At 40.6% G+C, this 13,708-nt stretch overlaps 1 protein-coding gene across 4 annotated transcripts; it reads left to right on the forward strand.

The window, feature by feature from the left end:
* The first annotated feature begins 339 nt into the window (after positions 1-339).
* On the forward strand, positions 340-13,123 carry atp6v0a1a (ATPase H+ transporting V0 subunit a1a). 4 transcript variants are annotated; one of them, XM_017429497.3, is made up of 22 exons: positions 340-483; positions 1,357-1,522; positions 1,894-1,972; positions 2,179-2,276; positions 2,364-2,492; positions 3,223-3,305; positions 3,613-3,739; positions 3,831-3,913; positions 3,994-4,087; positions 5,828-6,040; positions 6,284-6,434; positions 6,686-6,825; positions 6,969-7,132; positions 7,644-7,734; positions 7,852-7,970; positions 8,066-8,282; positions 8,384-8,491; positions 8,596-8,703; positions 9,701-9,745; positions 10,183-10,300; positions 10,379-10,550; positions 11,963-13,123. In XM_017429497.3, exons 2-22 carry the CDS (start codon positions 1,406-1,408, stop codon positions 12,054-12,056), a joined length of 2,550 nt encoding a protein of 849 aa, XP_017284986.1. In that variant the 5' UTR covers positions 340-483; positions 1,357-1,405; the 3' UTR covers positions 12,057-13,123. The 4 variants fall into 4 exon arrangements, with proteins under 4 accessions (XP_017284986.1, XP_017284988.1, XP_017284989.1 ...); XM_017429499.3 differs by having other exon boundaries at positions 9,728-9,745; XM_017429498.3 differs by having other exon boundaries at positions 342-483; positions 1,348-1,522.
* Positions 13,124-13,708: the final 585 nt, after the last annotated feature.

Consider the following 13,708-nt stretch of genomic DNA (forward strand, 5'->3'; position numbering starts at 1 on the left):
GAAACGTTCAAAATAAAGCTAAAGAAATTTCTAATGTGGTTACTCTTTAATACCACTAGAGGGAAGAGTTGCGTCGTAGTTTTTATGGACTACAAAAGGTACATTCTATTGTAGTCCATTTTACTTTTATACATTTTAAAACATTTTACCTATTTATAAATACACTACCAAAATGTCTTGTACCAAAAAGTACCTTAAATATCAATTTCTTGTTTATGTTCCGTCCGTGAAGTCATCACTTCCGTTGATGAATTTCAAAATAAGACGTTTTTTTTATTTAAGCTAGGGCAATTGAGTGACGCGACTTCGTCTCCTAGCCAATAGCAGTTCGCAGTTCGTATCACGTGATTTGTTAAAGCTTCAATCGATGCTTGTTCCGCTTTGAGAGATCGGGACGGAGTGGACTCCCTCAAACTACCGACGACTCCACAACAAACATCCAAGGGGAAAAACTAAAGGCAACCTTGAACCCAGACCTAAACAGTAAGAATAAAAAGATTAAAATCTGATTTTACTCGGACCTCGGTGTCTTATCGGGGGGCTGAAACTGTTACTCAACAGGTGTGCTAAATCGGAGTTAGCTCAAATGCAAACAGACTATAAAGTAGTTTTATTTATTACCTGAGGATAGTTAAGCAGCAAAAAAATTACCTTATTTTATCCAGTTTTTAGTATTTTTTTATAAACAAATTTCACTTTAACTCTTCTATATACGCTTTAACTATAACACTGAGTAGTTAATGTGAGCTAATTTGCTAATTAACGTCAGCTAAGTAGCTAAAAATAGGTCGCTGTCTTGTGAAAAGGTAGTTTTGTTTTGTTTGTTACCTGTTGGCTCTCTAATGTTTGGCTGTCATAGAGGAGAAGGTGTTGTTGTCCAGTAAAGTCTTGATCTTGTGAAAGCAGCTTATTAATTAATAAATTAATTACCTAAAATGCGCCTCTGTTTTTAATAAGTCTCCCAAATTCTTACTGATGGAACTTGATGTAAAGGTCTCTGAACCCTGCACAGGTCACATGCTACCTTGTAATCCTCAAATAATCCCTGCTTAACTTCAAGGTATTTAGAAAATCCTAACATTTTTGAATGAATTGATAAAAAAGCGTATTTTCATTGCACTAAGGCCGATCCAACCCCTCCACCTTAACATTCCAGCACCAGTCATGAGATCAGCATAGTAAAGCCTTGATGGTATTTATATTTTGTCACACAGTGGTGCAAAACTAACGCCTAATTGCAAATAAGCCTCCCTCATTAGTGAACTTGGATGTCATCCACAGGGAAGCGATGAATGCGATGCACCTTAAATCCTTGAATTTTTACGAACGAACACCATTAATGTGCAGTTTCCACAGGTCCTCGTTGATTTAAGGGTGGTCCTGGGCGCACTCGTCCCTCATCAACATGGGCGAACTCTTCAGAAGTGAGGAGATGACGCTGGCTCAGCTCTTCCTCCAGTCCGAAGCGGCCTACTGTTGTGTCAGCGAGCTGGGAGAGATTGGGATGGTGCAGTTTCGTGACGTAAGTCCAGTTTTGTCAAGCGCTTTTGTGTTGATAGTCGTCTTCTCGCTTTCCCTACAGTTCCACCTAAACTGTTAGTCGTTTTTAAGTTAACCGTTCACATCAGCAGTGCTTATGAGACAGTGCGTTCCTTTTTGCGTCATGTGCTCACAGATGATTTCCGAGTATGAGAAACCTTTTTCCTGATGAGTCCCAAGGCAAGCTTTGTGCTCGGATGTAGGATGTGGTAACAGAAACCTTCTGTGCATCAGGGATCGCATTCAGACGCATTAGACGCTGACATTCTTTAGCACTTTAAGGAGTTATCGTTACAAATGAGTTCGTATGCAACACGTTTTGTTAATTGTTTCTGTTTTTTGTTTCACGTGTAGTTAAACCCTGACGTCAACGTGTTCCAGAGAAAGTTTGTCAACGAAGTCCGACGATGTGAAGAGATGGATCGTAAACTGAGTGAGCTTGGATATCATTTATTATTATTTTATGATCAGTGGATGCTGCCAGTCAGTTCTGTTTACCAAAACTAATATATTTGTTTAGTTCTCTCCATCTAAAGCTTCATAAAAGGGGTTAGCTTATGTGTGTGATTAGGGTTTTTCCATTGTCAAAATCTGTTTTTTATTGTTTTGTGGACAAATCCTTCTTTTCTTCTTTCACAGGATTTGTGGAAAAAGAAATCAAGAGAGCCAACATTGAAATAATTGACACGGGAGAAAACCCTGAAGTCCCTTTTCCAAGGGACATGATCGACCTTGAGGTAAATATTCTAACTTAATGTGGAACTCTGTCACCTTTTTTTTACCTTTCCTGACTCCTGCTAATTCCCCTTTTTTATCACCCTCAGGCCACGTTTGAGAAGCTGGAAAATGAACTGAAAGAAATCAACACAAACCAAGAGGCCCTAAAGAAGAACTTCCTGGAATTGACCGAACTCAAGCACATTTTGCATCGTACTCAGCAGTTTTTTAATGAGGTCAGCCTCACTGTTCTCCCAGACCTCGGAAAACATTTAGCCTGACTGTTTGGAGCAAGGCTCGAAAGGAAGGATTTTTATGTTAATAATTAACCGTGGTTTTTGAGAATATCATTTGTTGTGGAATAAAAGATCTGAGATTTATGAGAATCATTTTTTCCCCCTTTTGTCAGTTTAATCCAGACTTCTGAGGAAAAGCTGACCGCACTGCTCTCTCTCACTCAAACACAAAGGCGCACTTAATTTGGCAGAAGGTGTTCTCACTCGTGATCTTTCCTAGTTGCTCACATGTCTGCAGCTTGTTTACACCGGCCGTTCATATTATTCATTGTGCTCTGTGCTCGGTGCTCCTGCTGTTGGCTGAGACTTTACTCCAGTTTAATGTTCACGAGCCAGAAGAAGTCCTCACCGGGCCACCTTTGCCCGGCATTATTTCCTCTCCACTGCCTTCACGAGCATAAGATAGTCAGCTGACGGCGTTATGAGATCTTTTACAAGTTTTAAGCTCTGATTGGGGTGAATCATTTAACAGAGGATCACTTGTTCAGACAATAATTGCAGAGAATTACTGTTTATGTTTGAAGTAAACACAGAACAGCCGTTCTCCTGTCCAAATCTACACACAAATGTCAAAATGGAGACTGAAAGTTATATAAAGGGAGGTTCTTATAATTGTTTACACTGAAATGTTGACACAATGCAGTTAATGGTTTGTTTTGCTGTTTCGCAGATGGAGGATCCCAGTTTACTCGAAGAGTCCTCCGTTCTCATGGACCCCAACGAGCCCAGCAGAGTGGCTCCGCTCAGATTAGGGTGAGTCTGGTTCACAGGCAGCTATAATTTGAAGGGATTAAGATTTCTTTGGGGGGAGATTTTCAGATAATGCACTTCGACTGTCTGTGCTTAAAACCAAAATGTTGCTACATTGGCCTCCTGTTAAGGTCATCTAAGACAGAAATCTACTCTGAAATGGATAAAAAACGACTAATAATGTCTGTTAGCTCTACAAATCCAAGGATAATTTAAAAAAGAATCAACACCATAACACAGCCAAATGCTTTTTTCTAAAAACTGAACTCAGAAAAAAAGCATAAAATTGTCTTTATTGTTTCTACCTTAGATTTGTAGCCGGAGTCATTGGCAGGGAGCGCATTCCTACGTTTGAGAGGATGTTGTGGAGAGTTTGCAGAGGAAATGTCTTCCTGCGGCAGGCTAACATCGAAGATCCTCTGGAAGACCCCGCTACAGTCAGTCTCAGTCATTTACAGTGTCCGAGTTGGCAGATCCAATAAGACTAATTGTACAATGTTTTATTATTATTATTTTTTTTTTTTGCAGGGCGATCAAGTCCACAAGTCTGTCTTCATCATATTTTTCCAGGGAGACCAGCTAAAGAACCGAGTCAAGAAAATCTGTGAGGGGTGAGTGATTTAACAACATCTGTGCAAAACGGACACGAGCCGTTTTTTATTAACAGGTCTTTTATTGTTTGTGTTTTTAGATTCAGAGCAACGTTGTACCCGTGTCCAGAAACCCCTCAGGAGAGGAAAGAGATGCTGGCAGGAGTCAACGCTCGAATCGATGACCTGCAAATGGTGAGTAAGAACCACTCTGAATTTATAGCTTTTAACACTCAGGAAAACATGATTAAATTAGTTGGTTTCCTTCGGCTTAATTCTGAGCAGAATTTATTTAGATTTTTTTTTTTTATTCACAGCTGTTTAAAAGAAATTGTAGAAGTACGTATTTCCTCTTTATTGCTCAGAGGTTTCAGATAAACTCTTTAATACGTGTTCATTGTCCTGTCCACAGCGTTCTCCACCTGACAGGCTTTCCACTAAAACTAGTTTTAGTTTCGGTGCTTGGTGTCCACGCCAGAGGCTCGTTATCTGCTGCAAGATAAAGTAGCTCGAAGGAAATCCACCCCTCCCTCATTTTTGCTCTTAACGTTCATTTTGTATTTTGAGGCTTTCGCCCCTGTGCAGCTTTTGCATCATGTTTCAGGGACTCCTGTATCAGCGAGCCTGAACTGTAGCTCAGAAGACTACTGTGTAGTAACAGCTTTATTCAAGTGTCATGTTGCCTCTTTGCAGGCTCACTATCAGAAGGATAAAACTGTGGGGAGTGTCTGTGTGTGGTGTTCTTGTTGCTGCTCTGGTTTCTGAACAAGCCGGCTTGAATGTAAAGAATGTAAAGCTTTTTGGACTCGTCCGTAATGTTTGGAGATCGTCCCAGCAGCAGTTGGCTCTGTGGCTGAACAAAGATAAATGTCCTGCATGTTGCTGCTTAAGGGCTTAGCTTTTCTATAAGAGTCAAACAGCAACATACCTGGGAATATCCTGCGTCTTCTGTTGGGACATCCATCGGCTTTTACTCCTAAACCCGTCTCGCTGTACACTGTTTGTAGCAGTAGCTCCAGCTTCTTTGTGCTTGTTGGGTATATTAAACATCATACCTCATTCAGCTGTGAATTTGTTGATAGCTTAAAGATGAGAACTGTGAGTAGCTGAGTTTTCTTTCATGGTTTTTTTAATTGTAACTAAAAGAAAAGGCAAATGGAGCAGAAAAAACAAAGCTTGCTCCCCTCAAAAACCCTGCTTAAAGCTGTTTTCATGCATTTAGGAGCTTTGTTTTCCTCTAATTCTCGGCCACAGCTACAGACATGAAACGATAACTACAAACTAACCAGCTGAAAACACTTCATTAGGACCGTTCTACTAACATATACGGCCAAGACAACAGTTCCCTTTTTTATTTACTGTTGTAAAGCAGCGTATGTTGCCGCCGGCTGATGACAAAGTGTCAGTTTTGACTTCAAACAAGATGATTTAGTTTACAATGATGCACGCGTTATTAAAAGGTTTTTAATACTTGGCGACGAGATGAAAACTGAGCTACAGATCCTTCGTCATCTTTATGCTGGTTTTAGGGTCTAGAATCACTTGAAAGAAGTTCCTCATGAAAGGGCAAAAGGAAACGTCACCTACAATAACTCTGATCCATTTCTGGTTTCTGGAAAAACAGAAAGTCAAACAAAGATTTAGCAATGGTTTTTGGTCTGCCATCTTTTTGTTTAAATTAATATAAAGTGTTCCTGGTTGGCATCATTCAGAAGGGGTTTGTCTTACTGAATTGAAAGTCTCAGAAATTTTAAATCACTTCTTTATAGTTTTTTATTTATTTTAAAAACATATCAATCATAAGGGTTTTTATGGTACTTTGTACAGCTGCTTGGGAACTATTTGCTTTAAAGATGCGAAACCCTGGCATTTCATGGGCAGCACACAGTTAGAATGGACCGAGCCGTGTCAAAGACTTCCTTTCTGCTCCCAAAGGTGCTGAACCAGACCGAGGATCACAGGCAGAGAGTCCTGCAGGCCGCGGCTAAGACCGTCAGAGTGTGGTTCATTAAAGTGAGGAAGATGAAGGCCATCTACCACACCCTCAACCTCTGCAACATCGACGTCACTCAGAAGTGTCTGATTGCCGAGGTGTGGTGTCCCGTCTCCGACCTGGACTCCATCCAGTTCGCCCTGCGAAGGGGGACGGTGAGTTGGTGCGCACCGGGACGTTAACCTTTCATGTCAGCCAGGCGGACACGTTTTATTACCTGTATACGGTCTGCTCGCTGGCACGTGTTTCTCAGACATTGTTTTTATTTGTTAACTTAAGGCCTGTGATGTAAAATGTCAACATTAAAAATTAAGAAAGCAGGCAGCTTAATAAAGCTCTTTAGTCATCGTGTTTGGAGGGAATAAAGTAAAATCTTTTTATATATTTATTTAATTCAGGAGAAAAGTGGCTCCACGGTGCCTTCCATCCTCAATCGAATGCAAACCAAGCAGACCCCGCCCACATATAACAAGACAAACAAGTTCACCTCAGGTTTCCAGAACATCGTGGATGCTTATGGAATTGGCAACTACCGTGAGATTAATCCAGGTACGCGTGTCACCATTTCTTTTTCCCCCGTATTGATCGGTCCGACCTCCGTCATGGCATGGATCACCCTGACCTCCTTGTTGTTTTAAAGTTGCTGTTCTTGTTGTATTCCAGTCACTGAAAAGTCTTTTCCTCAGTTGTCTCATGATCCATAATCACCTTGTTGTTGAATGTTTCTCAGCATATTGCAGCCATTTGTTTATGTATCATGTCACCCTCCCTTCGTGTTATTCCTGCCTTCTCATCTCCAGCACCATACACCATCATCACCTTCCCCTTCCTGTTTGCTGTCATGTTTGGTGACCTGGGTCACGGGACGCTCATGACCTGCGCTGCTTTGTACCTTGTGTTGAGAGAAAGCAGGCTGATGGCGCAGAAGAATGATAACGAGGTAAGAATCCCATCGTTGTCACCTCATTAGTAGTGATGATACACACAACCTCAGAGCTGCAGAGGACCTGCAGCTGAAAGAGCTGCTTAAAGAAGTGTGTTGGTAGTTTCCTGCTCACGTTATTTTCTTTACTTATGTGGCAGATATTCAGCATGGTGTTTGCGGGGCGCTACATCATCCTGTTGATGGGAATATTCTCCGTCTACACTGGCATTATTTACAACGACTGCTTCTCAAAGTCCTTAAACGTCTTCGGCTCCGGATGGAGCGTCCGATCCATGTTCGGGGAAAAAGGAGGCAACTGGACGTAAGTGTCCCAGACGAGGAAATTTAAAGCAAAATGTTTCGCTCGATGCTGGAGTCGTTTTGAGCTTTAAAAGATGAATCAGTGACTGTTTGACTCGCCGCACGTCTGTCCCAAACAGAAGGTGGGCAAATATCCCCTTTGAAATTCAGAAAAAGGAAGTTATGCAAAGAACCAAACTGCAGCTTTTTCTTATAAACTGGTGTGAAATCACACTTGAAAGGATTTGTGACATTTCACATTAAAACAAAATGAGTTACATCAACTCTTTCATTGATGTAAAAGTTGGTTTTAGCAGCATCCAAGCAAATGAATCAGTCCTTTTTATTCAAGTTAGTTAAGATAAATGTGATTATTTCATTCTGGCATGCCTTGTGATGCGCAGGAAGTTCAGTTTCTAAATGTTGATTCAGTCTTTTTCCAAACGGTGCGCACCTCTTTGTAAGAGGGAAACGAGAATAACTGATTCAAGTAAATAAATAAATAACCGCAGATCCCTGTTCTCATCTTTCAGGGAAAAGACACTTGCTGGCAGCGCAGCTTTGCAGTTGGATCCAGCCGTAGAGGGAGTGTTTAAAGGGCCGTACCCCATTGGCATTGATCCAGTAAAGAGTTTCCTTCTGACTTTTCTGTTATTATTTTTTCTTAGTTCTATGTTGAAACGGTTTTCTGTTTATTACATGCTCTCGAGCCGTGTGTTTTTTTTGTGTAACATTTCTCAGATATGGAGTATTTCAACCAACAAGCTGACATTCCTGAACTCCTTTAAGATGAAGATGTCCGTTATCCTGGGCGTCATCCACATGCTCTTCGGTGTCACTCTGAGTCTCTTCAACCACCTGTAAGACTTTCATCTTCTCTTATTCCTTCACATTTGTTTCTCTTCCATTGTGTTCACTGTTGCCACGGTGACCAGCTGTCTGTGATTCCCTGAAGGTATTTCAAGAAGCCGCTGAATATCTACCTGGGGTTCATCCCGGAGATCGTCTTCATGGCCAGCCTCTTTGGCTACCTGGTCATTCTGATCTTCTTTAAGTGGATCTCTTATGACGCGCGGACCTCCAGAGATGCTCCCAGCCTCCTCATCGCCTTCATCAACATGTTCCTCTTCAGCTACAATGACCCCACAATCAAGCCTCTCTACAGAGGACAGGTGGGACACACTCAGCTGATAAGAGACATTTAGTTTAGGGATTAAACTGTAAGCGTTCTGGTTTTTATGCTTCTTTTTCCTCCTCCTCTCTGTCTTTGCAGATGGGCCTACAAATATTTTTGGTGTTGATTGCCTTGGCATGTGTTCCCTGCATGTTAGTTTTAAAAACTCTGTTTTTGCGGAGGCAGTATCTGTGGCGGAAACATCTGGTGAGTCGATGCGTTGATGCTCTCCCTCTAAATGAATTAATATGACTTCGCAGCACAAAACGAATCCCCCTTTATTTGACTTTTTTGCCCATTCTGTTTGACAGGGTACACAAAACTTTGGAGGAATCAGGGTGGGCAACGGTCCCACTGAGGACGAAGCTGAGATCATCCAGCACGACCAGCTCGCACAGCAGACCGATGAAGAGCCGGAGGTAAAATAAATGTCTTCTTTCTAATATTACATTTTTAATGATTGCTTAAAGCTCCTCATTGCAAAGTCATGAAGGCCTGTCAAACAAAAAAACTATAAATTAACAAACAAAAGTGACTGCAAATAGGTCAAAAGCGCTCCTGGAAGAGCCATTTTTGTTCATCATTACAGAACAATAATTTTTGAATATTTAGCAGCAGTTTTCCACCTAAACATTTCTGAGATTCTGTTCTCACCTGATTCGGCCATATTTGTTAACCTACACAGACTATGATCACGTGACTGAAGCGTCCACTTGTTTCTCCATGGATTCAGCAGAATTATTTGTTTACGTTGAATGCGTACCTGCATTTCAAAGTTGCAGTCGATACATCTGGAAAACTACCAGAGTAAACTCTTCTAAACTGCTCCATTTGATATAGTTAATAGATAACTTTTCATGTTGGCTTGCATGCTTTGCAATGAGTGACTGGGAGGTTTTCAGAAAAGGCAGAAGGAGAAACGAGTAACAAGATCTTCTGTAATGTTTTGAATAATTCAGCCGCTTGGCCAAAGCTTGAAACACAAACTCCTGTTTCCATTTCCAAATCATCAATTATGAGTCAGTGTTGGGATTTACAAATAAAGGTTTCACTTATATAATGTCTGTTTGTTACAGTTAATTTTTCAACTTTTGTTTTAAAATTAGTACTAAGAAATGAAAATAAATGCTGTTTATGTTGTTCCTTTTTCTGTAGTTTGTATTTGTTAAAAAGTCATTCAGTCATTCTGCAGTTTCTAGAACCATAAAAGAAAACTAATGCTGAAACATTTTACCTTCTTGTGTTTATATTTAAACTATAACACCCTTTTTATAACTTGTTTTGACTGAATGTGAGAGCAGAACATCAGCACGCTCCAAGTCTGCTTTCACCTCCTCATATAAGTGTGTAACTGGCTTCTCTTGTGACTTTCCTGTGTTATTTTGTCTGTCAATGTGTGTGTTGTCAATAACCAAGCAATGCGTTTTGTTACCTGCTTTCAAGGCGCAAGAAGAGGAAGAGGTAGGACAGGACCTCGTGTTGTCAGTGTGCATGTTCTGTAGCTCTGCCTGTTGCTTCTCCGTCTTTTCTCACGGGTGGCCTGGTGCTCTCGGCAGCGCTGCTTGTGGGTATGTTGGTGGTAGCCGGTGTGTTCCAGGTGTTTCGTCAGGCGTGGGCATCCGTAGATGAATGCTTCCCTGTGGTCTCAGTGGCGGGCATGAGGTATTGGCAGAATGGCTAATTTATTTTAGGGGTTCACAGGGTCTTAAGACGAAGGCGCCGCTTCTTATTTGGGCTTGCTTCTCCGTTAATCCGACATAGTTTAAGGCTTCCTTGTCAGTTACTGGAATTATCAAGCAGGGAACTGGAGTCATCCTTTCTGAACCCCAAAGCTTGGTGTAAAAATGCCTTTTTAAATCCAGTTCATCACGCTGACATGCAGGTATGTTTCCCCTCAGTTTAACTTTGCGGACATGGCAGTTCATCAGGCCATCCACACGATCGAGTACTGCCTGGGCTGCATCTCCAACACCGCTTCCTACCTGAGGCTTTGGGCCCTCAGCCTGGCTCATGCACGTAAGGCACACATCTTAGGACGATTTTAAAATCAAATCTTCATTTTAAATGCTCCTCCTCACACTTTGATCGTTACAGAGTTGTCAGAGGTGCTGTGGTCCATGGTGATGCGCATCGGCCTTTCTACTAAAGGCTTCGGGGGCTTCATCGTTCTGTCCCTCGTCTTCTTCGCGTTTGCTGTTCTCACAGTTGCTATTCTTCTCATTATGGAAGGTCTGTCAGCCTTCCTGCATGCACTTCGACTGCACTGGTAAGTTCCCTCTTCTGGATTCAGCATCAAATCCTACAATATTCAGGTTTTACCTATTTGAATATCCCATTTCCCAATGCAAACTGTTGATTTTTGTATATTTTTTAATATCTCTGTTAAAACACTTTCTTTTATGGTGTGTACTGTAGACTTTTTTTCCCCTGGTTAAATAAAGAAAATAAAATGAAAAAGTTCTAAGAAGGTAGCGCTCCATTTTTGGTTTTGGCGCCTCCTGCTGGCTGCATCTTCTCAGAGCTCCACCTTTCTCAGCTGACTGTCTTGTACCACACAAAGACAAATAACTGAACAGAAATGGAAAATTTCAATACATTTTCCCCCAAAATATGAAAGCAGAGCTTGACTGTTGGAATTGGAAAGAAGAAATAAATATTTTCGGCACATCTTTTCATCAGATTTACAGGATTGATCGATAATTTGAATGTATAGAAAACTGGAGTCTTGAGTTAATGTAAACATCACAATAAAAAAACCCATTTATGACAATGTATTAAATAAAAACTACAATAGAGCTCATTTAAAATGGAAAAAAAGCGATGATGCTGAATCGTTTCAGCTTCCTGTAAGACCTGCAGCCCACTGGTGCCACTCATTAAGGGTGTGTAGCAATTAAACATTAATCATTTGTGGCTTCTGGTTATTCGTGCTCCTTCCTGTTCTGTGACTTGGAAACCGTCTCCTCCCTCCCCCTCTTTTAGTCTCTTTACCTTTATAGTTTATAAACTGAACATCCTCCTGTTTCAGGGTTACAGAGGATACCAGATCTGAAGCTAGTGAGAATAGTTTTTATTTTTAAAAAGAATGAGTTTTGCTTTAGGGAAATTTGTAGTCATCTCACCAAATATTCAGATAACTGCTGAGCAATGATGCTCTTTTATTAAAAAGACATTTAGAGGCTTTACTAGATGTTCCTGTGATGAGATGATGCTCTTCAGATCTTCATCATTAAACATTATTTTACTGAGCCCAGACTCTAAGTGTCACCAGTTATTATTTTTATCTGTACAAGCTTGAGCAGACTTAAGTAGCAGCACATGATTTGTTTGTTCAGAGCTTTTTTTTTTTGTTGTTGGAGGGCAGGAATTTATTTACGTTCGCCGAGTATTGTCTCGTCTACTTTTCCACGCCGAACAGGCTTTGGAATGACGAGCATCCCCGACTCCGTCGTTAAAAGGTCGTCCAGCCGCCACCTACTGTTGAACTTTAAAAATAGATCCTGCTCGGGAGGCGGATTATGTGTCCTGCTCGGGACGTAGACATGAATGTATGCAGACTGGATTTCCCCCGCCTGCCCTTCATCGCGACTGTATTACAGAGAACAGAAGGATCGAAAAGCTTCATGTTTTTTTTTTTTTGTTTTTTTTTTGACTGAATCTTCTTTTGTTTTCCAACAGGGTGGAGTTCCAAAACAAGTTTTATACCGGTCAGGGCTTCAAGTTCCTCCCATTTACCTTTGAAAGCATCCTCGATGGAAGATCTGAGGAATGAAGTCACTTAAGAATCTGATTCTGAATGTTGTTTTTTTTTCTTTCGTTTCTTTTCATCACTGTTATCATAATAACTCAACAGAAGCATCACCTGAGAAACTACTGTTCATCATAACTCAATCTTTTTATCAGTTTATTCATTATTTATACAACCTTTTCTTTATAAAATGTGTATTTCTGTGAGAGTAAAGCACAAACAGTTGATAAACCAGATCTGCCCAGTGGTGAGTGTGTTGACTAATTTAAAAAGTGATAGAAAGGTTTGTTTCCCCAAGTTTATTGTGCGTCTTCTCCACATTGTTGATCGTTAACATGTATGCACAGTGATGCTCCGATGAACCGATGAAGTTATGAGGCTCCAAAAGAAAGACGAGTCAAGGTTCATCAAGATTTGGACTTTTCCTCTGAAAATGAAGGCAAACTTAACTCGCTCCAAGCTCTCGTTGTCCTGCAACTTTGTGATAGTTATGTTTTGTTTTACTTTGTCGGCTTACGTGGAAAGAAAAAAGGGGAATCTGTAGATGGATAGATAATATTTAAACAATCTGTAGCAATTAATTTGTCTTCCGTAGCGTCAGTCTTGCTTCTGCTGAAGACGTCGAGTGTAACGGCATACAACGGTTTCAATGAACTTGTTAAAATGGCTGCTGACCCACGTTAGTTTTGTATCACTTTGTCAATAAAGTGGAAACGGCTGGTTTTGTTTTTACTCTTTAAGTACAGCGATGAAGACGTCCAGGTTGCAGTTAAATTTGCCTCCAGATTAAGTCTGTTTTACAGAATTATGTGCTGCAAGTAGAATATACCTGGAAAAAAATGACAGAGTACTAAAACAATCTGTAACTGTGTTCTCACTCCTCTTGGTGGTGCTGTTAAGCTGTTTATTCAGTCGTTTTTTGTTTTTTTTTAAAGAATTGCATCCAAACACCTGATGATGTAATGAAACCACCTGTGTTATTTTATGGCAGATATCTCCCTTAGAAGAAAAGTTTGTGAAATGCTTACCATTAATTTAACGTATCTAATGTTAAATTAGCCACAATTTAAATACAATCATGTTTTTGTTAACGATGTGCCTTTTCCCTTTATTTTGTCTCTTTGTTTGGTTTTTATGAGTCTTAATGAGTTCCCGTTCTTTTCTTTTCTCGTGTTTCTTGCAGGAAACGCTTACTTTTAACACCATATTCAAACGGGCATATTTCAATATGTGGAAATGAGCACTCAACCCCACAGAGCAAAACACTCTGTTCATTCAAAATACACAAACATGGAAAAGTACAGGCTGTGCGAAACGACTCGTTTTAGGGCCTGATTGATGAACTATTGTGTGTATTGATTTAGTGATGCAACTTGCAAATATGAAAATATTTTAATTCTGTTGCAAAAGGCTTTGAGTTTAAGGTATTCTCTTATCCTGGGGGTGTATTATTATTATTTGTTATTCATGGTGGAAATTAGCACCCGCGGGTGAATTTGATCAACACACACGCCACTGTGGCGGGTTGGCAATTTGAACAGAAAAGGTGTTATTTGTCCTCTTGACATATAGGGGGCAGCAATGTGCTCGAGTTGCTGCTGTTACGTCGAGCCGCGTTCCCCCATCAGATACGGTTCCCCCTGCGTCTCCGTAAATAATGACTTATCTATTAACAG

Source organism: Kryptolebias marmoratus, linkage group LG12, assembly GCF_001649575.2.
Source record: "Kryptolebias marmoratus isolate JLee-2015 linkage group LG12, ASM164957v2, whole genome shotgun sequence".
In the NCBI taxonomy this organism is placed as follows: Eukaryota; Metazoa; Chordata; class Actinopteri; order Cyprinodontiformes; family Rivulidae; genus Kryptolebias; species Kryptolebias marmoratus.

Coding starts and splice junctions, on each gene's coding strand:
- atp6v0a1a (XM_017429497.3), top strand. CDS start 1,406: ATGGGCGAACTCTTCAGAAGTGAGGAGATGACGCTGGCTCAGCTCTTC. Junction 3,740..3,830: donor CTCTGGAAGACCCCGCTACA/GTCAGTCTCAGT, acceptor TTTTTTTTGCAG/GGCGATCAAGTCCACAAGTC. Junction 7,971..8,065: donor CTGAGTCTCTTCAACCACCT/GTAAGACTTTCA, acceptor GATTCCCTGAAG/GTATTTCAAGAAGCCGCTGA.